At 43.6% G+C, this 23,195-nt stretch overlaps 4 protein-coding genes, 1 long non-coding RNA gene and 1 other non-coding gene across 7 annotated transcripts; 3 read left to right on the top strand and 3 right to left on the bottom strand.

Annotated features, from left to right (window-relative positions):
* Window positions 1-2,874: 2,874 nt before the first annotated feature.
* On the bottom strand, window positions 2,875-9,261 carry LOC105997003. 2 transcript variants are annotated; one of them, XR_001175630.1, is made up of 3 exons: window positions 9,144-9,261; window positions 4,050-4,645; window positions 2,875-3,387 (listed from the first exon to the last, which is right to left on the bottom strand). It is a non-coding gene; the product is annotated as an uncharacterized LOC105997003 (long non-coding RNA). The 2 variants fall into 2 exon arrangements; XR_001175631.1 differs by having other exon boundaries at window positions 2,875-3,118.
* On the bottom strand, window positions 6,200-6,271 carry Trnaq-uug. The gene has a single exon. It is a non-coding gene; the product is annotated as a tRNA-Gln (tRNA).
* Window positions 9,262-9,861: 600 nt separating the features above from the next.
* Window positions 9,862-10,287, bottom strand: LOC105996996 (histone H2B type 1). Its single transcript, XM_013031263.1, has one exon. The coding sequence runs from the start codon at window positions 10,281-10,283 to the stop codon at window positions 9,903-9,905; it is 381 nt and encodes a 126-aa protein (XP_012886717.1). The 5' UTR covers window positions 10,284-10,287; the 3' UTR covers window positions 9,862-9,902.
* A 288-nt stretch (window positions 10,288-10,575) lies between these two features.
* On the top strand, window positions 10,576-10,979 carry LOC105996991 (histone H2A type 1). The gene has a single exon (XM_013031257.1). It carries the CDS (start codon window positions 10,586-10,588, stop codon window positions 10,976-10,978), a length of 393 nt encoding a protein of 130 aa, XP_012886711.1. The 5' UTR covers window positions 10,576-10,585; the 3' UTR covers window position 10,979.
* Window positions 10,980-12,028: 1,049 nt separating this feature from the next.
* On the top strand, window positions 12,029-20,603 carry LOC105996929. The gene is made up of 5 exons (XM_013031168.1): window positions 12,029-12,434; window positions 17,121-17,567; window positions 17,717-18,147; window positions 19,932-19,959; window positions 20,215-20,603. The coding sequence occupies exons 1-5, from the start codon at window positions 12,030-12,032 to the stop codon at window positions 20,539-20,541; spliced, it is 1,638 nt and encodes a 545-aa protein (XP_012886622.1). The 5' UTR covers window position 12,029; the 3' UTR covers window positions 20,542-20,603.
* On the top strand, window positions 17,762-18,191 carry LOC105996997 (histone H2B type 1). The gene has a single exon (XM_013031264.1). It carries the CDS (start codon window positions 17,771-17,773, stop codon window positions 18,149-18,151), a length of 381 nt encoding a protein of 126 aa, XP_012886718.1. The 5' UTR covers window positions 17,762-17,770; the 3' UTR covers window positions 18,152-18,191.
* Window positions 20,604-23,195: the final 2,592 nt, after the last annotated feature.

Raw genomic sequence — 23,195 nt, 5'->3', positions numbered from 1 at the left:
CCCCCCCCCCCCACCCGCCCCCTCCGCAGCCTCCGGGCCTCTGTTTTTTCACTGGGAAAGAGAATTCTAAACCAAAGCGGGAGGCCACGGCTAGCCGGGGGTCATGGTGGCTTTCAGTAGCCCTGTGAGATGCGGGCTGTTACCTCTGTTTAACAGGTGAGGGACCCGCGGGAGGCAAGGGGCTTTTCACTCTTGTTCGTCATCGGATCTTTTTGTTATTACAAGAAATCAACTTCTGGGCGCCAGGAGTTTTGGAGGACACATAGGGGTTTTTGTTTTTTTAAAATTGAAGCCACAGGAAAGACAGTGTTTACGCAATACGGAAACACGTATGCTTGGACCACGGGGTTAGGGGATCCCCGAAGACCTGACAGCCCGACGGAGGGGCCAGGAGGTGGGGAATGGGGCCTCCCTGCCACCAGTCCACCCCTGGTCTCCCTGGACCTGGCCTCTCCCTTTCATCCTGAGGAAGTGTGGGGAGAGATTCCTAAAGGTCCAAAGTTCCCAACCCCGCCTCACTTTTGAGGCCCACTCCCACTAGGCTTTGGAGAGGGACTTTGTGGGTGCGGTCAGCTGCATCCCCTTTCCAGGGCCCAGCTCTTGGCTTTCTGTGTCAAGGTGGCCTTCGAATCTCTCAACCCTTTCCTGGTCTTACAGCTCGGCTCCAGAATTTACATTGTTATTTGAGACAGCACGGCTCTCACTCCTGCTTGGGCTAATAAACGATGAATGAAAAGGGACAAACCCTGGAAGAGACAGGGAGCCAATAGGATGACCCCTGAGACAGAAGCTATTCGACCCAAAAAGGGCCACAGCCAAGACAGCCATCCTAGGGGCACCGAGTCATTAGTAATTTTTGACTTGCTCAATTCCGTTTTGAGCTGCTCTGATTGGTTCTGAATGTTTTGAGAATTGTTAGTTGTATTAAAACAACACAATCCTTCAAATTGTTCACATCCTAAATGATTTTTCACTAGCAAATAATCTATGGCAGCTTGATTTTGTAAAAGTTAACTTCTTTATTTCCTGATTTCTTCCAAAATTATAGCCGGAACATTTGTTACAAAGAAAAACCAGCTGATTAAGTAGTAACAAATTGTCTTGTTTCAGAACAGTTACTAAGATTGTCCACACAACAGGAAACATAAACATTTATAATGTACAAGGTCCATAGTTAATTCATTCTCCAAGATTTCATCTTGCTAATTTCACACTGGGTTAGGTTTTTGTACCCTTCCCCATGGACAGCAAGTCTAAATTTTGTGATGGGATATATTGTAAAGAAGGGTTTTTCTTGATACAAAACAAGTGTTGCTGTGACTGGGACAAGGGGAAACCGGGCTGGAAAACTGAGGTTTTGGGGAACCAGGTGACCTGATGTGATTCCTGCTACCAGGTCCCAAGATCTCCTTAACAAGAGTTTTTACTGAGTTTAGAACAGGGGGAGGGGCAACTACAGATAAATGGAGAGAATAGGGTATCAATCTATCTTGTGGTTAGACACTCATAAGGTATAATTTGTATACCTAGAAATAACTGACTTTTTGCCAGCTGCTAGGGGCTCATGCTTGTAATCCTAGCTACTCAGGAGACTGAGATCTGAGGACTGAGGTTCAAAGGCAAGAGAGTCTGTGAGACTGATCTCCAATTAACCACCAGAAAACTGGAAGTGGCACTGTGGCTCAAGTGCTAGCGCACTATACTTGAACTGAAGAACTCAGGGACAGTACCTAGGCCTTGTGTTTAAGACCCATGATAATTGACTCCTTTGTTAGGGAGCAAAAAAAGTCCTTCCATAAAATAGACATCCATCTTATCTCCAAGGCTTTAAGTGTAGTGTCCAAGCAGCTCTAAACACACAGGGTAGTAACTTTTATGTTAGCCTCAACCATTTGACCTTACTTGGGCTCAGCCCTCAGCATTCCAAGGGCATTTCAAGATGACATTCCAAGCTCTTGAATCCTTTCAGGCCTCACAGCTCAGCGTCAGAGGCCTGTATGGTATTATTAATGGCCAACTGAAATCATGTTTGAAGAACTGGTAAATTCGGACTCAGGGGCCCAATGCAGTGTGACATTTTTTCCCCCATACGAACATTGTCTTTAGAGTAACTTTTCTGTCTTTTAGAACAATTATATTCTCCTTCATTCTCGGTGGAGGCCCTAAGTTTGATATAGTTAATACCAAACTGGATATTAGACTGATCATGTTTATCAAGGGCCCCTCAAGACTTTTTTGACCAACTATTTCAACTCAGTCTTTATACCCATGGAACAGGTCCTACTTTTGAATTGTCACCTATCACAGTACAATTTAAGTACAATGGTTTACCCATAATTGGAATCCCCCAAGCAGAGGCTTGCACTGTGTAGGAGGAACTACAAGGTGCTATCATCATTACAAAACAAAGATACTGCATTAATTTTTTTTTCTTTTTTTGCCTGTCGTGGACCTGAAGTCTGGGCCTAGGCGCTGTCTCTCAGCTCTTCAGCTCAAGGCAAGCGCTCTACCGCTTGAGTCACAGCGCCACTTCTGGCTTTTTCTGTTTATGTGGTGCTGAGGAATCAAACCCAGGGCCTCATGCATGCAAGGCAAGCACTCTACCACTGAGCCACCTTCCCAGCCCACTGCATTAATTTCTTGTCTATTGTCCTTTAAACATCTCTCTCTCTTTTTGCCGGTCCAAGGGCTTGAACTCCTCAGGGATTGGGCACTGTCCCTGAGCCTCTTTGTGTATAAGACTATTGCTGTACCACTTAAGCCACAGTGCTACTTCCAGCTTTTTTGAGTAGTTTATTGGAGACAAGTCTCATGGGGACTTTTCTTCCCCGGGCTGGCTTTGAACCACAATCCTCAGATCTCAGCCTCCTGAGTAGCTAGGATTACAGGTGTGTGCCACTGGTGCCAGGCTTCCTTTAGACATCCATTGCCTTCTTGAGAAAGCTTCTTCATCTGTCCCCAGGTGGGAATGGTCCCTGTTCTGTTGTGCTGTTCGTCCAGGGCCTTCAGTTACCTTCATCTTCTTCACGGATTCCTCCAGAGGTTCCTTGATGTTGGATGATCTTTTCTTCATTCCTGAGTTTTAGTTTTTGGCCTGGTAGCCAGACATCTGCATAATCTGTGGAGACACAAGCACAACCATGGCCCTGTACTTTGACAGTTCCGGATTTCCAGTTATTGTCATCCCTTCATCATATAAGCTGACATGAGGACTGCATTTTTTTTTTCAGATCCTTCTGATGTTTATCTGCTGCTGAAGTATTGGATGGAAAAGTCACACTGTCAAAGTTAAGGGTATATAATGCCATTGCTTTTTGTTCTTTGGGGGTCCAGTGACCTGGTTATTTCATTCCACAATGGCTTGTCCTTGAGGATTACATGGGATTCCTGTAAAACGTTTGATGTACCATTTATTTAAGAAAGTTTGCAACTTATTGCTAGTATAGGCAGGGGCATTGTCCCTTTTAATAGTAGAGGGAACACCTGTGATCAACAAACTCATTGCCCTGGGACAAAGTCTGGGCAATTGGGAATTAGTTCTAGTAAGATTAAAGAAACCCTTGAGCAGCTGGATGACTGCTATTAGTTCATTCTGCTGGGCAGACTCCTAAGGGGAGTTAATTATTAGTGGAACAATATATCTTCCCCTTTTTGTTTCTGCCAGTAAAATAAAGAGGTGCTTTTGAAAGAGGATAGCTTTTAACAATTAATTGCAAATATTGACTAGGCTCCAAGCAGATTTTAGCCAAGCTTTCCCAGTCCTGGGGAATCAGGTGTTTAGCCTCTACACTCCCATGAGGATGCCCATAATGTAAGGGGAGGTAGCTCTATAGGTGGAGATAGCTTGTCTCAGCTCCCAAAGTGTCTTCTAAGGCAGGGTAGCATACTCAGCATGGGAAGCGCCTCTGGTGCCACAGAAGGCACATCAATACAAGCCTTCAATTCCCTTTGTCTTTTGAGCAAGGGAACTCATCTGACCCACGACTGGAGAAACACACAACAGCAAAGGAGGGGACTGAGAGGCCTGAGAATGGTTAAATTCCTCACACCTGGAGGCAGACTCCTCCTCACTCTCCCAGGCTTCACATTTTTAATGTTCTTTGTCACAAGATGGAGAGTCTCCATCCTTATCCTGGTTCTACACCGGAACTTCCCAAACAGACCCACACTCTGATGGTGGAGGAGTTTGAGAAGGCTGCAACACCACTGTAATTAAATGGCATAAAACCCAAATTTTACATGGGATTATTTTCCCCTGGCTGCCAGCCCTTTCAAAGGCCCCGACCACCTCCTTCCACTGCTGCGTTTGCAGCATTCCTTGTGGAGACAACGGGCAACAATATTTCTCCATATAACAGGCTAGATCCTCAAAATCTCTTCTCTTTACTTTTACTCCTGACACTGCCAGCAGCATCTTTATCAGCTCAAAATACTTAGCCCTTTTGCTTTTAGTTTGCCCCATTGTTATCCTGATGGTCTTGAAGCGTGGTCCTGGTGTGTTCCTTCCTGGACCAGAACTCTTCAGTGTTCTTCAGTTGATTTTCCAAATACTTCAGTTCACTGGTCATTTGAGCCCCACACTGGGTGCCACTGGTTGCTAAACATAACCAGGAACAGCACAATGGGAGAATACTGGGCTGAAGAACTGAGAAAAGAGAAGATAGGAAAGAAGGCATTAGGGGGTCCAGAGCTCACCAGCTTCTGAAGTTCTGAGTTCCCATTAATTTTTTTTTTTCTTAAATTGCGGGACGGGGTGGTGGTGGCTCAGCTATTAACCTATTTGGTGGTTACAACCATTAACATGAAGTATAGTTTGTAGATTCAGTGATAATTGACCCCTTATCATTAGGAAGCAGAAGGGAACAATAAACACTCCAACCGTAACACAGACATTCATCTTATCTCCAAGGTCTTAAGCTTTTAGTGTCCAAGCAGCTCTAACTTAAGTGCACTTAGGGTCGTAAGTTAAACTTTCTTGCCTTAACTGTTTAACCTTTCAGGGTCCAGCCCTCAGCCTTCTGAGTGCTATTGAGGCAGCCTTCCAAACTCTTAACTCTCCTGGTCTCACAGCTCGGGCTCCAGAATTTGCTACACAGAAAGATTTCTAATCAAACACAAGCATAAACTCTTCACTTCATCTAGGATGACGTGAGGTTAGATAAAAGTTATGGATCCAGTAAATACTTTTGATCCAATATAAACAAAGTGTGGTAAGACTGGGGACTGAAAGGTGAATAAGACAAAGTAGTGTGGTCTCTCCTCTAGAGGAACCTGATTTAAAAATCAAATAAAATATGAGGTAGTATTGGAAGATTTTTAGGGTGTTGAGGAAATGCAGATGGGGTTCTACTGAACATAGGGAGCCAAGTGAAGGCCGCAGTGAGAAGGTCTTCAGATCTAAGAAAATATTCCAGGAATCACTAGGGATGTAGAGCTCATGAAGATGGAATGGAGGACAAAATGTTTTGGAGGTAGAAAATGAGACCCGAGGAATGAAATGAATAAGCAGAATTTTACACATTACTAGTGACTATCTATCTTGGGCTAATGTTAGTCAGGTATGGTAACAAGTGAGGTTGGATTTGTGTAGGCTATGATTCAAATGTAAAAAAAACATATCTCAGGCAAAGGGTAAGGACTTGGACTGGAATCTGTAGGGTTAATATTCTCATGGGTTGTTTTCAACAATGAACCACAAATAGGAACTTAGTCCAAGAGCAGAGGCTTTCACAAGCTTACCAAAAGCTAAGAAAGAGCCTAAGACTGGGAGAGAGGGAGGGAATGGGTGACATTGTTCAAAAAGAAATGTACTCAATACCTGACTTGTGTAACATAACCCCTTTATAACCACCTTTATAACAACAACAAAGAGCCTAAGGAATGTGTAGCTATGATAGGATGAGATGGCCTATTCAAGGACTGGTACTCCAGTATGCCCTTCATATATGGGTAAATCCTGCCTCGTTGAGAGCATTCTTGGAAGCAATGGGCCCCCAGGAAGAGCAAAATGACTCCAAATTTATTGCCCACAGACCAGGTATTTATCACATCACAGTTTATGGGAATGTATGTATGAGAGGAGAGCTACAGCATTTTGGCATACAGACTTGCTCTTATTGGAGCATTCCTGTTCACTGGCATGGATTACAGGAAGGTACACAAGATTTTAAAAGACAACCAGGAAAATGAAAAGCTGAAGAGGTCCCACCGAGATTTGAACTCGGATCGCTGGATTCAAAGTCCAGAGTGCTAACCATTACACCATGGGGCCAGTGTTCTCACTCTTCTCACAAGTTTTCCTTGTGACAAATACCATGCCTTAGGTGAGGCCTTGTTAACGACGTTATTTCCAAATCGTTTTAAATAAAATTGTACTGCCACCTAGTGGGGAATCTTGCAAATGTGTATGCTTCTCTCCCTGCTTTGCCACCCCGGTGCAAAACTGACATATTTTACAGGGCAAGCTCAGAGTGGCTGGAAGTCCTGAAACGCTAAGGGCAGTTTTGCACATAGTTGTAACCTGAGGTCTGAACAACTTTGGTAAAACTGACCCTGAATGCTTCATGTGGGTTTTCTGGGGGAACTTTTCTAACTGGTTGGGCATCTTGTTTTTACCTTCTGTCTATGGCTTATTGTATAATTGAGATCACAGATATGAACCACCACACCCAACTTGTTAAGATGAAGTCTTACTAACTTCTAGGCTGAAATTGCAATTTTCCTGATCTTTGCATCTTGAATAACTGGGATTACAGGTACTAATTATTAGCCTTATTGCACCATTTTTGATTCTTTGACTGTGATATTCCTTTCTTTGCCTACAATGCTATTATGTACTCACTCTGCTCCTACATTCTTCTGTGCCCCTTAGCTCCTATGCCTGGTCCAATCAAAGCAATTGCTGAGTAACCTGTGGTTAGTCACAGTTAGTCGCATCTCCCACAATAATTTATAGATCCACTATTTCTTGTAAGTTTGGGTATTGTGAATATACTCCTCAGATAAAATCATTCTTACAAAGTCCCTGCCTGAATTATCTCATTTCTACTGTTTACAAAAACTGAGGCTCAAGGACACTTCTGAAGACAGGCAGGGCTAAGGGAGAAAGTAAGATTTGCACTTGCTGTGGTTTGTATATACCTCCCCAAATTCATATGGTGAAAACTTACCCCAATGAATGCTACATGTATGTCATGAGGGCTGCACCCTCATCCATGGATTACTAGGACTGTGGACTGGGGTTTGGGACACTAAACGCCAGCTCCAGGTGTCCAAGGTCCTTTCCACATGGTATTTATTGAGTAGAGTACAGTGCGGAAAGTAAGGTCACAATAGTCTTTAAGTCATAAGCACTGATCATGTGATACAATGTTATTCAATATCCTTGTAGTCAAAAACATCAAGCATGTGACACAATCTTATTGAAGTGATAAATGACTACTTTATCTTAGGAAGTAGAGGTAAGCAGTAAATAGCTTACAATTTGCATGGACTTTAGGCTATCCCCAAGCTCCCAAAAGGCTTGGGTCCAATTAGCCTACACCCAGGATAGAAATCTGAATTCCTATCAAGCCAGGACTGATTGACCTTCCCAGGAAACTCGGTGTTCTGAGTGTATGTTGGGGAAAGGCCTTCCAAATTACCAATCCTTTCGGATCTCACAGCTTGGCTTTTGGGACTTTCACAGGCAATAATATATACATACAATTCTGACATCAGAAAAGGATTATAAGGAAAAGATCCTTCATCTACCTGTTATATAACTTCCTTTCTTTGGAGGCAACTATAGCTAACAGTTTATCTAGTATCCTTCCAGAGCTATTTCACATTTATTCACACATGTGCACAACTCTACTGCTCATTATCCTGCATCTTGCTTTCCATAGCTGACAGTTTTTCTTTTCTCTAGCATGCAATGGTTACAAGCCTGAGAAGATGGGCAAAAGCTACATTATATAAAATTGAAGGACATAACTTAAGGGTAGGGGATGGCAGGGGGGAAATGGGGCGAATGATGGACGATGTGACAGTGAATAAAATGCATTGTATTCATAACTTGACTTATGGAAGTGACATCTCTTTGTACAGCTACTTAATGAAGAAAAGATAACTACTGTATTGTTATTAAAATGTAGTTACTAAAGCTAGAATCTGTGAATATATTTATATTAACTGTGTAACATCTGGCAATTTACTTACCTTTTCTTTTGGATCTGTAAAATAGATATAATAGTAATTTAAGATTATGGTTATAATTTCACAAGTAAGATGGCAGTGGAAACTAAACAATCAATTAAAAGACCTTTCTAGGGCATTATCTTGCACATGGATAAACAATAAATTATAAAGAAGTTTTTGTGTCTTAATGTAAAGAGTACTGCCGGGCTGGGAAGGTGGCTCCGTGGTAGAGCGCTTGCCTTGCATGTATAAGGCCCTGGGTTCGATTCCGGCATCACGTAAGCGGAAAAAGCTGGAAGTGGCATTGGGGCTCAAGTGGTAGAGCGCTAGCCTTAAACTGAAGAGCTGAGAGTTCAGGCCCTATGATCGACCCCTGCCCCTCCCCCCCCAGAAGGCAATAAATACTTAATGATTGCTCCTGAATTCTCTTTAAGTATGTAATTGCAATCCTCAAGATTTTCACATTTTTACAAAGAAAACATGGCAGAACCAGTTCTGTAGCTTGCCAAAAGATAGCAGAGCTAAGAGCTGTCCTATCTGGATCAAGTGTCAGGTACAACACCAGATCATGTACACTGGGTAAGTTTGAGTAAGTGAATTGATACCATGCAAGAATGATAAAAGCAAAAGCTCTCTTTTCTCTTGTGAGGATTCTGACCTAAAATAAAACAGTTCAGCTGCTAAGCGACTGGTCTGTGTAGTTCAGTCACCTAAATTCAATTGACCCTATTCCTTGCCCTGTGACTAGGTAAATTGCTCTTCTCCTCCCTCCCCAGCTTACAGAGCTCTAATTTGAGAAGCAGGTGAGAATACTTGATGGTAGTGTAGTTCATGGAGTACTCTAAAAAGCTAACATTCTCAACACAGTAACACACTGACACAGTATGAAACTAGGGCCAAAGGCCAGTGTCTCTGTTTGTAATCCAATTAGAGGCTTTGAGCGATTTCTTGCATAAAATACTCACACCTCTAAGCTGCAGCATGCATCCCCTCTAGCTCTTCTGGGGAATTCACAGCACAGACCGCACCAAATGTCTCCAACATGTCCTCAAGGGTTCTCTGGTAAGTAAGCAGCGTTGGGACTTCCGCCTTCTCCTAGGTTTGGAAGAGAAAGAAGGCGGACCTACAACTGGGACGTTGCCCGCCTTTCTGAAAGTAGTTCTCAATTTGGTCCGCAATTTGAAATAGGCCATTGCAATGTGTTGATTTTTAAGGTTTGTTGGAATGTCCGGGTGCAACTAAAGGGGAAAAGGTGTAGGGAGTGAGGAAACTAAACGCTAGCGGCAGACCCTGGCAAGATGAAATGCAGGACAGCACCACGCTCTGCCATTGAATGACTGGATAGCCGCAGCGGAATCAAGCAGATCGCTAGGATAGTATTGAGAGAACATAAGTAACTCGGAGGCTAAGGCTCTTCTCAGGGATACCCGTGTGAACTAACTTGATTCAGTGTTAGGGGAACAATAAGAAAGGAATATGCACAAAACGGCAGCGGTTGCTCTTGAAACGACTAACTTGATAGCAGTTCCCAGCCCACTTCCCCATCACAAAAACCCTAATGCAGTAAGCTTAGAAATATAAAGAACAGCAACCCAGTCCCTTCAAAACGTGACTTGTGACTGAACAAGGATCAGAAATGTCATCCAAGAGTACAGCTAGCTTTTGGTGGAAATGTGGGGTGGCTCTGAAAAGAGCCGTTTGGTTCTGCACAACTTGTGGAGAGCTCACTTGGAGCTGGTGTACTTGGTGACGGCCTTGGTGCCCTCGGACACGGCGTGCTTGGCCAGCTCCCCGGGCAGCAGCAGGCGCACGGCCGTCTGGATCTCCCGAGACGTGATGGTCGAGCGCTTGTTGTAGTGCGCCAGGCGAGAAGCCTCGCCCGCGATGCGCTCGAAGATGTCGTTCACGAACGAGTTCATGATGCCCATGGCCTTGGACGAGATGCCGGTGTCCGGGTGGACCTGCTTCAGCACCTTGTACACGTACACCGAGTAGCTCTCCTTGCGGCTACGCTTGCGCTTCTTGCCGTCCTTCTTCTGCGCCTTGGTCACCGCCTTCTTCGACCCCTTCTTGGGCGCGGGAGCGGACTTCGCTGGCTCAGGCATGGCGAGAGATGGCTGAGAACTACGGAACAAACGCTCCCCGAGGCCCCTCTTTATCTACATGGCTTTATGCAAATTGGGAGTGTCAAGGACCTCCTGTGGTTGGTGAGCAGGCCTGTGTGACGCCAAGAGCCCGCCTCGTCCAATGAACACCCGCTTCCCGAAGAACCGCGTTCTATTGGTCTAAATGAACTGTTCGGACAGACCAATCGCAAGGGGGCCTTTTCGCACCCAGCGCGGACTATAAAGGTGCGTTTTCGCTCTCCTGCTCCGTACTGACTGGAAACGACAGTTGAGACTTCGCTATGTCCGGACGTGGCAAACAGGGAGGCAAAGCTCGCGCTAAGGCCAAGACCCGCTCTTCCCGAGCCGGTCTCCAGTTCCCCGTCGGCCGAGTTCACCGGCTGCTCCGCAAGGGCAACTATGCCGAGCGCGTCGGCGCCGGCGCCCCGGTGTACCTGGCGGCCGTGCTGGAGTACCTGACGGCCGAGATCCTCGAGCTGGCTGGCAACGCGGCCCGCGACAACAAGAAGACCCGCATCATCCCGCGACACCTGCAGCTGGCCATCCGCAACGACGAGGAGCTCAACAAACTGCTGGGCAAAGTCACCATTGCCCAGGGCGGCGTCCTGCCCAACATCCAGGCCGTGCTGCTGCCCAAGAAGACCGAGAGCCACCACAAGGCTAAGGGCAAATAAGTGTCTTTCAGCCCTGCTAAAACCAAAGGCTCTTTTAAGAGCCACCTACAACTTTTAGAAAGGGACTGTGCGCTTTGTTTCTATTTCGAGTTTTAATTTGTATTTTTGTGAATCGTGTAGCTTCAACCCTGGTCCTAGGCACGCTCCCTGAGCTCTTCACCTCATCTTTGGCTATCTCCGAGATAGTTAAAACTGCCTCTTAGGTCATGAGCATATTTCCCTGGTTTTAACAAATAGAGTGGAAGGTGTACCTTGTTTCTGTGACCAACCTGGGCAATTATCAGTTCTCATTTCTGGCTGGTTATACGAATTAAGATGGTAATTGGTCAGTAACCGCCTTTGATAGGTAACTGGTTGATTTTCCAAGTTTATTCAGTCCATACGAGATCAGGAAGTCCCATTCCTTAGGTTCATTATAATTACTTTAAAACTGGCTTGATCAATCTTCGTTGTAATTATTCATAAAATTAGTTTTACTTAGAAATTTAACAGTGGCTTCATGAAGTCATACAAGTCTTCGTTGAAAATGAATACTGTTAGAAATTTAGATAAAGGGTTGATGGACTGAATTAGTGTGCACACTCCCATACACTGAATTTGAGATAGTGCAAAGACCAAATAACATCGTATCACGTAAATTTAGTACAATCTTAAAGTTCTCTTGGATTAGTTTTGTTCCAGTATACCCTGTAAGAAAAAAAAATGCGCTTATTTCCACGGAAAACAGCTGTAGGAAAAGATAGTAACGAGAGAGAAAAAAATAGGCCTGAGGCCAAAACAAAAGGATTTGGTGAACGATATACGATATACGATTTGGTGAACGATATAGAATGCTGGACAGATGGGTGTATTTGACCAAGGCGTTTTGCACACACGTAAGGACATATCGGTGAAACTCCGCACAGCGAATGTAAGTGCTTACAAATTTCCTTGAGTTTTCATTGGTTTGCAGCTAGGTGGGCCTGGTCTATTTTTGTCCAATCAGCTTCAGGTTCTCGTTATAAAGCAGCAGCCAGCCTTCTGCTTTTTATCTAGTTCCAGTCAGAAAATCATGGCTCGTACTAAGCAGACCGCTCGCAAGTCCACCGGCGGCAAGGCGCCCCGCAAGCAGCTGGCCACCAAGGCCGCTCGCAAGAGCGCTCCGGCCACCGGCGGCGTGAAGAAGCCCCACCGCTACCGGCCCGGCACCGTGGCGCTGCGCGAGATCCGGCGCTACCAGAAGTCGACGGAGCTGCTGATCCGCAAACTGCCGTTCCAGCGGCTGGTGCGCGAGATCGCGCAGGACTTCAAGACCGACCTGCGCTTCCAGAGTTCCGCTGTGATGGCGCTGCAGGAGGCGAGTGAAGCCTACTTGGTGGGTCTCTTTGAGGACACTAACTTGTGTGCCATCCACGCCAAGCGTGTGACCATCATGCCGAAGGACATCCAACTAGCGCGCCGCATTCGCGGAGAGAGGGCCTAAATCCTCTTTCCCCATCTATCTACCCAAAGGCTCTTTTCAGAGCCATCCACATTAACTAAAAAGAGCTGTTGCTCTAGCACCAGGCACTGTTCTAATTGTGGGACTCAGCATTCCATGTTGACTGTACTAAGCACTGACCAGAGCTGACGCACCCTGGTTTCAAATCTTCTCTGTGCATCTTAAGTCGGGTGTGAGAGACTTAGCTTAAAGATGTTGCTTATGTAGCTGATTCGTGGCTGGGCTAATTAGGGACAGCCATTGAGATTTATTATGCAAACTATAGTTTTGTAAGGGTGAAAGGAAGGGTGCTAGAACATACTAATTCATTATACCTGCATCCAAAAGTCATAGGCTTATAAGGACTGTAATAACGGCCCTTTGGAAAATAAATGCCTGGTTTGTCTAAATGACCGTTTCCACCAAAGCCTTGTCTGATTTAATGAAAGAACACTCCATTTTATCTCCTTTGAATTTACAAAATCACAGCACTTGTTTTGTTCCTTAGTCTCCTAATATTCAGGTTCATGAAATAAACTGAGTACTCAGTAGTAGTGTAGTAATAGTATTTCTTTTGCATGTGAACACCAATAATAGAAAACTCTATAAGTGAACCTATGAGTATATTGTAGTTATAATTTTTCTAAGCTTTTAATTCTTCAAGGCATTCCAGATTTTTCTTGGCAAGTTGGCCAATATTTGTGTATAAGTTTATTCTTCAACTTGTCAGCTTATGAAACAAGGTAGAGGATCCCCCCCCCCCCCCGGGTTCTGAGACTTGAAATCAGGGTCTGGGGGCACTGTCCCTGAGCCTTTTTTTTTTTCAAAATGAGGGCAAAAAATAAAACTTTATTTTTTAAAAAAGAATAATATATTTATTATACATGTGTTCTAAAACATTGGATCTAATAATGTCAGTTTGCTATCTTGTAGCCATTTTCTTTGATTTTTTTTTTCCAAAAGAAAAATCCTAGAACATTCTACCATATAATAGACATTTAGGAAGATTTTCCAGGGGAGGCACTGATTGTCAATTCTGTAACTCTAGAGACATTTGCTGCTTGAAGCAACATTGCATCAACATTTCTTTCATTTATAGTGAATTATGATTTTTATGACTCTTCCAAATTTATTGTTACTTCCCATTCATCATTATCCATTTGACTCTCTCATCAACTCGCTAGCAGTCTTCCCAGAAATGGAAGCGAAGCACAGCATAGAGCCCTTTATTTTGACTCTTATCATCAGCCTTGTGATGTCTTCTTTATTTGAGGAGGAAGGAATTTCAGAACCCGTTTTGAGCCTCTCTCCTAATAGACAAGAAGCAAGGCATGAGTGGGAGGACTACAAAAAAAGACAAATCCTTGTCAACTGGATATTTGTTGGGAGGAAGAGATCCTTCAAGCAGATTGTCTCCAGTTAAAGGATGACTTGTAAGAGATAAATCTATAATTTATTCTAAGGGCTGTCTCTGGAGAGCATTTTCCTTAAGTTATCTATCATCCTCTGAGGTCTAACACAGAAATATTTCACAAGTTAAATGCTATTTTCAGGGTGAAGCATCCCAGGAGACTTGGTGAAGAATTTATCTCATGTCTCATGTCCAATGTGGAGAAGATGGACTAAAGAAGGAACAAATGACTCTGTAGCCCCCTCTACTCCATTTGAGCCCTTTTCCTTCCTTCCTTCCTTCCTTCCTTCCTTCCTTCCTTCCTTCCTTCCTTCCTTCCTTCCATCCTTCCTTCCTTCCTTCTTTCTCCCCTCACCTTCGTTCTTTCTTTTGTAGCAGTACTAGGGGTTTGAACTCAGGAGCTTGCATTTGCTAAGCATGTTGAGCCATGCCTCCATCCTGGTTTTCTGCATTGATTATTTTGGGGGGGGGCGGTCGGGGGGCCTGAACTCTGGGCCCAAGGCTAGCTCTCTACCACTTGAGCCACAGCACCACTTCCGGCTTTTCTTTTTGCTTATGTGGTGCTGAGGAATCGAACCCAGGGCCGTCCCTGAGCCTTTTTGTGCTCAAGGGACTGTACCACTTGAGCCCCTGTGCCACTTCCGGCCTTTGTGAGTAGTTTATTATAGATAAGAATCTCAAGGGAACTTTTCTTCCCAGGCTGCCTTTGAACTCTGTTCTTCAGATAGCTTCCTCAGTAGCTAGCATTACAGGTCTGAGCTACCAGTGCCTCATGAAAGATCAGAATTTTTAATGCCCCAAATTTTAAAATTTTGAATTTTTGGCTTGAGGATTTATGTATGCTACTTAGTTATTGTCTATTATTTATTTTTTGTCTTGATATTAGGTAATTTCCTTACAACTACTGTAATCATTACAATTTGCTCCTGCTCATTGTCTTCCGAGAGCTCATATCAGAAATTAGCACCAATATAAATACTATGTGTGGAATTTAGAGGATCCCATTCGCTCACAAAATTAAAATGTTCTAATGCTGTTAAACTTGGTTCTTAAGCAAAGAGTATTCCCCTCAGAAATTAGTCACCTCCGGGAAATGAAAATACACTATTTTGGGAGGAAACAATGCCTCACAAGGCCACTGAATATGGATGTGGTGGTATATGCTGACCCAGGCCCATCACTAAACAAGGTGTTTTTTGCACATTCCTACTTTCTATGCTGAGAAAATAAGAGCCAATACTGCATGAGCTCACAGAGAAATTTCATGATTTGCATTGATCAATAGTGCACTCTGACTTGCTGGATAAATACCTCCAGGAGATATATAGCCAATATATTTCTTTTCTTCTTTTTGTTTTTTTCTTTTTTTTTGTCCATGGTGGGGCCTAAACTCTGGGCCTGGGCGCTGTCCCTCAGCTCTTTAGCACAATGCTACCAGTTGAGCCACAGTGCCACTTTTGGCTTTTTGCTACCAGTTGAGCCACAGTGCCACTTTTGGCTTTTTCTGTTTATGTGGTACTGAGGAATTGAACCCAGGGCCTTATGGATGCAAGGCAAGCACTCTACCACTAAGCCACCTTCCCAGCCCAGGCAATATATTTCTGAACATACAATTAACTTGCCACTTGTGATTACATGAAGCATCAATTCTGGGATAGTAATTATAATTATGTGTATGTGGGTATTCCCTCCAAAAATATGTGCTGAACTACAATAAAAACTTACTGAACTTTGAGCTTTTGTCTCCCCATATAAGATTTTAGCTTTGCTATAGAGATAACACACAAAAATGAATAAATTCCATATTCATTTGTCTCATCCCATAGAAAGTGATACTATTCATTAAAACAAGGAAACTTAAGAAAGCAGCGTTGTTAACAATGTAATGTTGAATGTGTATAGTACTGAAGATATGTCAGGATGGGCATACAGATTTCAAAGTCACTAATATGCAAAGAATTTTTTCCCACAGAATGTGGCAGTGCATGTCTGTAATCCCAGACAGGCCAAAAGATGAAAACTTCAAGGCCTGAAAATACATGGCCAACCTCTTATCCAAAACTAAAAATATTTAAAACAAAGTGACCTATAAGTACCTTTTGACCTATCTCTTGTAACCTTTGCCTTATTACCAATTTCAAAACTCATTTACCTTGCTCATATCAGAACTTTTGCTCAGATCAGTCTTTGGTGGTGCACATTCTCTGCTGGATTCTCAATTCGTTTCTTATAATCTTGAAAACGTCATTTTGCAAGATATTATGTCGATTCCCAAATATTCTATGCTTTTGTGTTTATTCCTGCATCATAGTTTTTTACTTGTCTTCAACAGTGTAATTATTTGCTTTTATGTGCTTCTGATGTTTCATATTTTTGTCTTTTGAGAAAGGGTCTTTCTTTGCTATGTAGAGCTCAAGTTGGCCTAGAACTTAGAATCCTCCAGCTTGCCTTACATGTGTTGAGAGTACATGACAAAGCTACAATGCTTGGCCTTTAAAAGCATTACTTTAGCAAAGGTGGAGACAAGCCCACAGCCTTCTTTTAGGACAAGTTAATACTCATGCGATGTACCTGGTTTAAAATTATTGCTTTGTGAACATCAAGTTCAGATTTATCAAAACATTAAAGAGTTGAACAGAAACTTCCTGAAAAGGCAAAACATGTGTAACTGTTCCAATTCAAGATGCACAATAAAGCACGGTCCACCCAGACTTATGGACTATCTTTTGGTAGGTGTGATCTCCAACTACTGTGTTTTAGCTTCTTCAGGGCTGGGACTTTCACTTCTGGCTAGTTAATTGAAGGTGAGAATCTCAGGGACTTGTCAGGCTGGCTTCTTGACCACAATCCTGTTTCCTTAAATACCAGGATAGTCTTTAGCTTGTCTTCTCAAAATAGCCTTTGGCTATTTTTATACAGGTATCTGTCCATTAGTGCTATTGAAACCAGTCTGACAGTGTCACACAGTGAAACTTGGCCTACTCTCACAACCATGCATTTTCCTACATAACCAGATTACTTTATTAAACACAAATCTCATTTGAAAGGAAAATGCAAAGCACAAATACTAAGAGCTTACATAAAGCTATTTGAAATGTCTGCAAAACACACTATTCCAATGAAACGGGTATTTGCCTGATTGCAAATATATACTGAACAAGTAGTGTCTCTTCTTTATGACTTTGTAAGGGGCTCTGAAAAGAGCCTTTGTAGTGTGAGAAGCTTAAAGCCCCTTATTTAGCCTTGTGGTGGCTCTCGGTCTTCTTGGGCAGCAGCACGGCCTGGATGTTGGGCAGGACGCCGCCCTGGGCAATGGTGACTTTGCCCAGCAGTTTGTTGAGCTCCTCGTCGTTGCGGATGGCCAGCTGCAGGTGTCGCGGGATGATGCGCGTCTTCTTGTTGTCGCGGGCCGCGTTGCCAGCCAGCTCGAGGATCTCGGCCGTCAGGTACTCCAGCACGGCCGCCAGGTACACCGGGGCGCCGGCGCCGACGCGCTCGGCATAGTTGCCCTTGCGGAGCAGCCGGTGAACTCGGCCGACGGGGAACTGGAGACCGGCTCGGGAAGAGCGGGTCTTGGCCTTAGCGCGAGCTTTGCCTCCCTGTTTGCCACGTCCGGACATAGCGAAGTCTCAACTGTCGTTTCCAGTCAGTACGGAGCAGGAGAGCGAAAACGCACCTTTATAGTCCGCGCTGGGTGCGAAAAGGCCCCCTTGCGATTGGTCTGTCCGAACAGTTCATTTAGACCAATAGAACGCGGTTCTTCGGGAAGCGGGTGTTCATTGGACGAGGCGGGCTCTTGGCGTCACACAGGCCTGCTCACCAACCACAGGAGGTCCTTGACACTCCCAATTTGCATAAAGCCATGTAGATAAAGAGGGGCCTCGGGGAGCGTTTGTTCCGTAGTTCTCAGCCATCTCTCGCCATGCCTGAGCCAGCGAAGTCCGCTCCCGCGCCCAAGAAGGGGTCGAAGAAGGCGGTGACCAAGGCGCAGAAGAAGGACGGCAAGAAGCGCAAGCGTAGCCGCAAGGAGAGCTACTCGGTGTACGTGTACAAGGTGCTGAAGCAGGTCCACCCGGACACCGGCATCTCGTCCAAGGCCATGGGCATCATGAACTCGTTCGTGAACGACATCTTCGAGCGCATCGCGGGCGAGGCTTCTCGCCTGGCGCACTACAACAAGCGCTCGACCATCACGTCTCGGGAGATCCAGACGGCCGTGCGCCTGCTGCTGCCTGGGGAGCTGGCCAAGCACGCCGTGTCCGAGGGCACCAAGGCCGTCACCAAGTACACCAGCTCCAAGTGAGCTCTCCACAAGTTGTGCAGAACCAAACGGCTCTTTTCAGAGCCACCTCATATTTTCACCAAAAGATAGCTGTTGCTTTTCACCCCGTGTCGTCTAATGAGCACAGAAACTACCTTTTCCCAACTTAGTTTTGTAACTTTCTATTGGGATGTCTTGTGTGTAGTTTAGGAATTTCCTTCACCTGGATGATTTGCCGATCTAATATATAGTCCAGATTTCTTAATTTTAGTCAGCCAGTTCATTTATTGAGTTCATGCCTTTCTGGAAAGCACTAAAACACTGGTTACAAATTTATTGGCAATAATTCTGGCCAGTGAGTCAGTGTTTGAAAATCCAATGGTAACATTCGTTTAGATGTGCCACAATGGTTATTTTTGTAGTAAACACAGTCTTACCTGGATTCTCAAACTGATATGTTGCTCTTTGGTAGCTTCTCTTTCACAACTCGTTTCTCATTTTTCAGATATTCGTCATAAATGTTATTCATAAGGTAAGAACATGCAAATTTAAGAATAGTCAGAAATTTTAAGCAAATAAAATATTTGAATTAGTATTTCATTTGAGGTACTGAATACAAAGAATGCAGTTGAGAATGTAGAAATATAGGTAATTCAAGGAAAGTTTTTGTGGACAAGTGCTAAGATGCAGGTTAGATCTTTATTGTAGTTAATAACTAAACTTGTTTAATCATTTATCTTCATTAATCTTTACAGTCTTAAAAGGAACAAATGCTATTTTCATTTACTTTATGAAGATGATAAAGCTATGAAAGAAGAGCAGAAGTAACTATTGAAACCACAATATAAATAAAACTTTTCTAAGCTCTTTATTACTTTTCTTAGCAATTAATTCACCATTATACTAAATAAAAAAGGATTAAACAATCGTATATTATTATACTTGTTTTAGAATTTTAAAGTTTTACAGTTCCTTCCCTATTTGAGAAAATGACCTTTCAATAGAAAGGAAGTGTTGAATAATTGTCTGAAATAAACTCATGGTAGACATATTTTAGCAGAAAACATAAGTAAATGTGTTACATGCCTGGGTCATCACATGAAGGAAAAATAGATACCCATAAACTTATTCAGGTCAAAAAGTTTAAGGACTTTATAGTGGAAGAGAAGGGTGCCATATGGCAAGCTAAGAAAGACTAAATGACTTTTCGAAAGATGGTTGGGCCCTGGGAAAAATGGGTGCTAAAAATGGGTTCAATACTCTGCTAGAATGTCCCACAACACACACAAACACACACGCCGCATATAAAAGGATCCACAACCAGCCAAGTCACACATAGGATAAAGAATAAGTTATTTCCCCTGATAATAGGAACAATTTATGAAATACTATAGCTTTACTAAAAATGTGTCAAAAAACCTTATGAAAACAGCCATGACCTCTAAATGTTTTCCTAGGACAAATTCGCCAGACTTCTGTTGTGAGCCACATCGATGATAAAGACGGTAGGATGTGAGGAGCCTTGTCCTCGAGTTCCAAGTGATACTTCTTCAGCCAGGAAAAGGAGGAATCTCGAAATCCGATTTATGATAAGAAGGGGGACACAGGACAGAAACCGCTTTTTAGGAAATCCTTGAGAGAAGGGACACGGATGAAAATGCACGCGTAAAGAAGGCAGCCAAGGCTATTTAGAACACCGTAGCCGCGTTCTTAGAATGAGTGCTGTTTGCCAAGGCGCCTTAGCAACTAGCAGCTGCGTTCTCGGGGTGGTGGGATACCGGCGGGTATTGGATTGCTTGTCTCCTTTTTGTGCTGTCCACAGTATTACTGCTTTGTCCAAAGAGGCCTCCGTAAAGCCTTCCAATTCGGCAAACACCAGACAGGGAGACAAAAAAGCTCTCTCCTTCCCCTGTCTCTCCCGCCCACCCCCCCTGCTTTCGCGCCTCCAGTTGGACCGGCTTTCTCCTCCCTCCTCCCCCTCGTGGGCGTGACCGGACTTCCCGCCTCCCGCGCTCCGGTTCTCACTTCGGTCCGCCGCAGGACGTATAAAGGCTTCTGGTCGGAGCCAGAGTGCTCACGGCGGTTTTCTCTCTCCGAGCTTGTAGTCGTTCAGAGGCAACATGTCTGGCCGCGGCAAGGGTGGCAAAGGCCTGGGCAAAGGCGGTGCCAAGCGTCACCGCAAGGTGCTGCGCGATAACATCCAGGGTATCACCAAGCCCGCCATTCGGCGCCTGGCTCGCCGTGGCGGAGTCAAGCGCATCTCCGGCCTGATCTACGAGGAGACTCGCGGGGTTCTGAAGGTGTTTCTGGAGAACGTGATCCGCGACGCTGTCACCTACACGGAGCACGCCAAGCGCAAGACCGTCACCGCCATGGACGTGGTCTACGCGCTCAAGCGCCAGGGCCGCACCCTCTACGGCTTCGGCGGCTAAACAACCGCAGGCTCTTGTCTGGTTGTTCTGCTCATCCACAAAGGCCCTTTTCAGGGCCGCCACATCTTCATCTGAAGGGCTCACACTATTTCCCCCACTCCTGTATTTTGCTCAAATGTGTGTTAAACTCCCATTTGTTTTGAGGCATGTTTGGTGCAATTCCCAATGTCTCCAGTTTATTTTCGGTAGTTATCTTGTGCCCTTCTACAACTTAACGGTTCAACCTCAATCTCCAGACTTATATCACCTGCCATTTTAGGGTCGTCTTGTGGTCTCTAGCTCTTAGAAATTCACTCCAGTAATTGGAATAACGACATTGCGAGCATTTGAGTTCACAAGGTTTTTATCTAAAAATGCATTCCATCTAACTTCAGATTTTTGCCCTTTACAAGTGGTTTGCCTTTCCTCACTATAGCATGACAACTGAATTGGCAATTCATTGCTTACGTTTAATTTTTTCTAGTCCTAAGTGAATTTAATATTACCTCGTGGCTATTCTTTGTATTGAGCAACAGCTGGTTTCAATCGTGTCTCACACTAGCATAGGTAACCTTTTAATGATCCAGAATATTTTACACCTTTCCCAATCTACTCTGGTCTTCATAACCTCGTTATCACTGAAGTCTAGTGCAGCAGGGAAGGAGGAAAAAAAAATTTGCTACTCTGTTCCATTTGCTTATCTCATCCTAAGTGTAATCTTATTTCTCAACGATGCATAGTTACTGTTTAAACTGATTTAGCAAAAATGTTTTTCCAGCATTTAAAAGTGATCTGAGTCTTTTCATGCACTTCAGAGCTTGTTTGAAAATGTATTTGGAGATTCACCAGGACCTCGAGATGAACTTCCTACAGGACCAGAGGAATCAAGATGGGAAGCAAAAGGGGGTGACACTCAAAAGGAAATGCATTCATTACCTTACTTATGTAATTGTTACCTCTCTGTACATCACCTTTAGAATAAAAATTTTTAAAATACCACAGTTATAATGGTTTGAAAGGAAGATCACTGACAGTAATTTACATACAAGTGAGAGTAAACTAATTACACATATTGAGAATTCACAAGAGTTGAATGTAAGCATGGGAAAGGACATCGATGATGCAACTATGTGTTGAATTAATAGTTTAAAAAATGACAGGACAAATATCAGTAGTTACACTTGGAATGTTAGCCTTAGTCTATTAAAATTTATGTAAAGAATGCAGCTGAATGAAGTTTTGGAGAAAAACATAAGATTGAGATATAAAATTGCAAGTTAATACCATACTGATGGTATTTGAATTTCTGCTAGTGCAATCTGCATGGGGGTGAGTGTAGACAAAGAAATAGGAAAATAATCCGCTCTGTATTACCGAATAGGGAAGAGAGACGGGTTTGGAGAGAAATGTAGAGCTAACTAGCAAGGCAAAACCAAGTACTAAAGCACAGAGAAATTTTGCAGATGCTTAAAGTGAGATCTCCTCGTGCAACAAACTTTGTTAGCTCTAAATGAAATAAACCGAAGGTTTTTGCTTTATGTTTTGTTGTTTCTTGAGAGACAGAACTCTGTGTAGTCAATATAGACTTACAACTGCCAATCCTCCTATCTTAATCTAAATGCTGACTTTGCAGGTGTGTTTCATCACAACACCCCAACCCATTCTATGGGGATTGTTTTTATGGTTTGAACTCAGTGCCTAATGCTTGTTAGACTCAACCATTTGAATCATGCCTCCAGCCCTTTATTATTCTTCAGAAAGGATCACATTTTTTTTTTTTTCTGGAGCTACCTATCACATAGCAGCCTTTATAGCCACCAGCCATTATGCTGATTATTGGTTGAGATTGGGTCCAATCTTTCTGATCTCCATATCTCAACTAGCTGAACTACAGGCATGGGACACCATGCCTCTTAGGTTTTGATCTCAGTCTTTGTACAAAGGGGTAAAAAACAATCTAGATTCCATGATAGGCTGTGTAACCTCACAAAACAGCCACATATGAGCCCACATTCCCTCTGTGTTATTTACTGTCTCTTTGGGGGCTGTGAGTTCCAGTGCCTTTGTGTTTTATTGAAAATTGAAATTGATAAGATAGTATTAAATCATGAGAAGTGAGAATGAGTCATGTTGGAGGTAACCCAAAGGAGGAGATAATAAAGTTGCAGAACTGGGTGTGGTAGTACATACCTGTGATGCTATCTGCTCTGGAGATTGAGGTGGTAGAATTGCCAGGGAGGCCCTGGGTTCAAACCCCTAGTTCTGCTCAATCAATAGAAAGAAAAACAATCATTTAAAGAAAAGCTTGGCTTCCTGTCACATGAAACACAGATCTCTGATCCATGTTTATTTGTGTTTGATTGATTGATTGATTTAAATGCTATACTATTGGGGAAAGTAGTGTGAACTTGGACTTTAAAACGTTCCAAACACCAAAGAAAAATCACAACAAAGCAAGCAAGCCTATTTATTGTTATGTTATAGTCATTCCCAGAAGGCAACAAAAGGTGTTTTCTTCTGCCTTTTATCATCCAGAATGAGTGAGTACAAAGTTAAAAACAGTATGAATACTGTAGTAATCAAAACATTATTTACATTTCTAAAAACTGTCAGGTGTGTTGATATTAAGATGTCTTAGTGGTGCCATGGCTCTAGCAGTAGAGCGCTCGCCTTGA

This window comes from Dipodomys ordii, unplaced genomic scaffold, assembly GCF_000151885.1.
Source record: "Dipodomys ordii isolate 6190 unplaced genomic scaffold, Dord_2.0 Scaffold138, whole genome shotgun sequence".
NCBI classification, from domain to species: Eukaryota; Metazoa; Chordata; class Mammalia; order Rodentia; family Heteromyidae; genus Dipodomys; species Dipodomys ordii.
The sequence above is the reverse complement of the archived record's forward strand: the minus strand, read 5'-3'. Positions and strand labels throughout refer to the sequence as shown.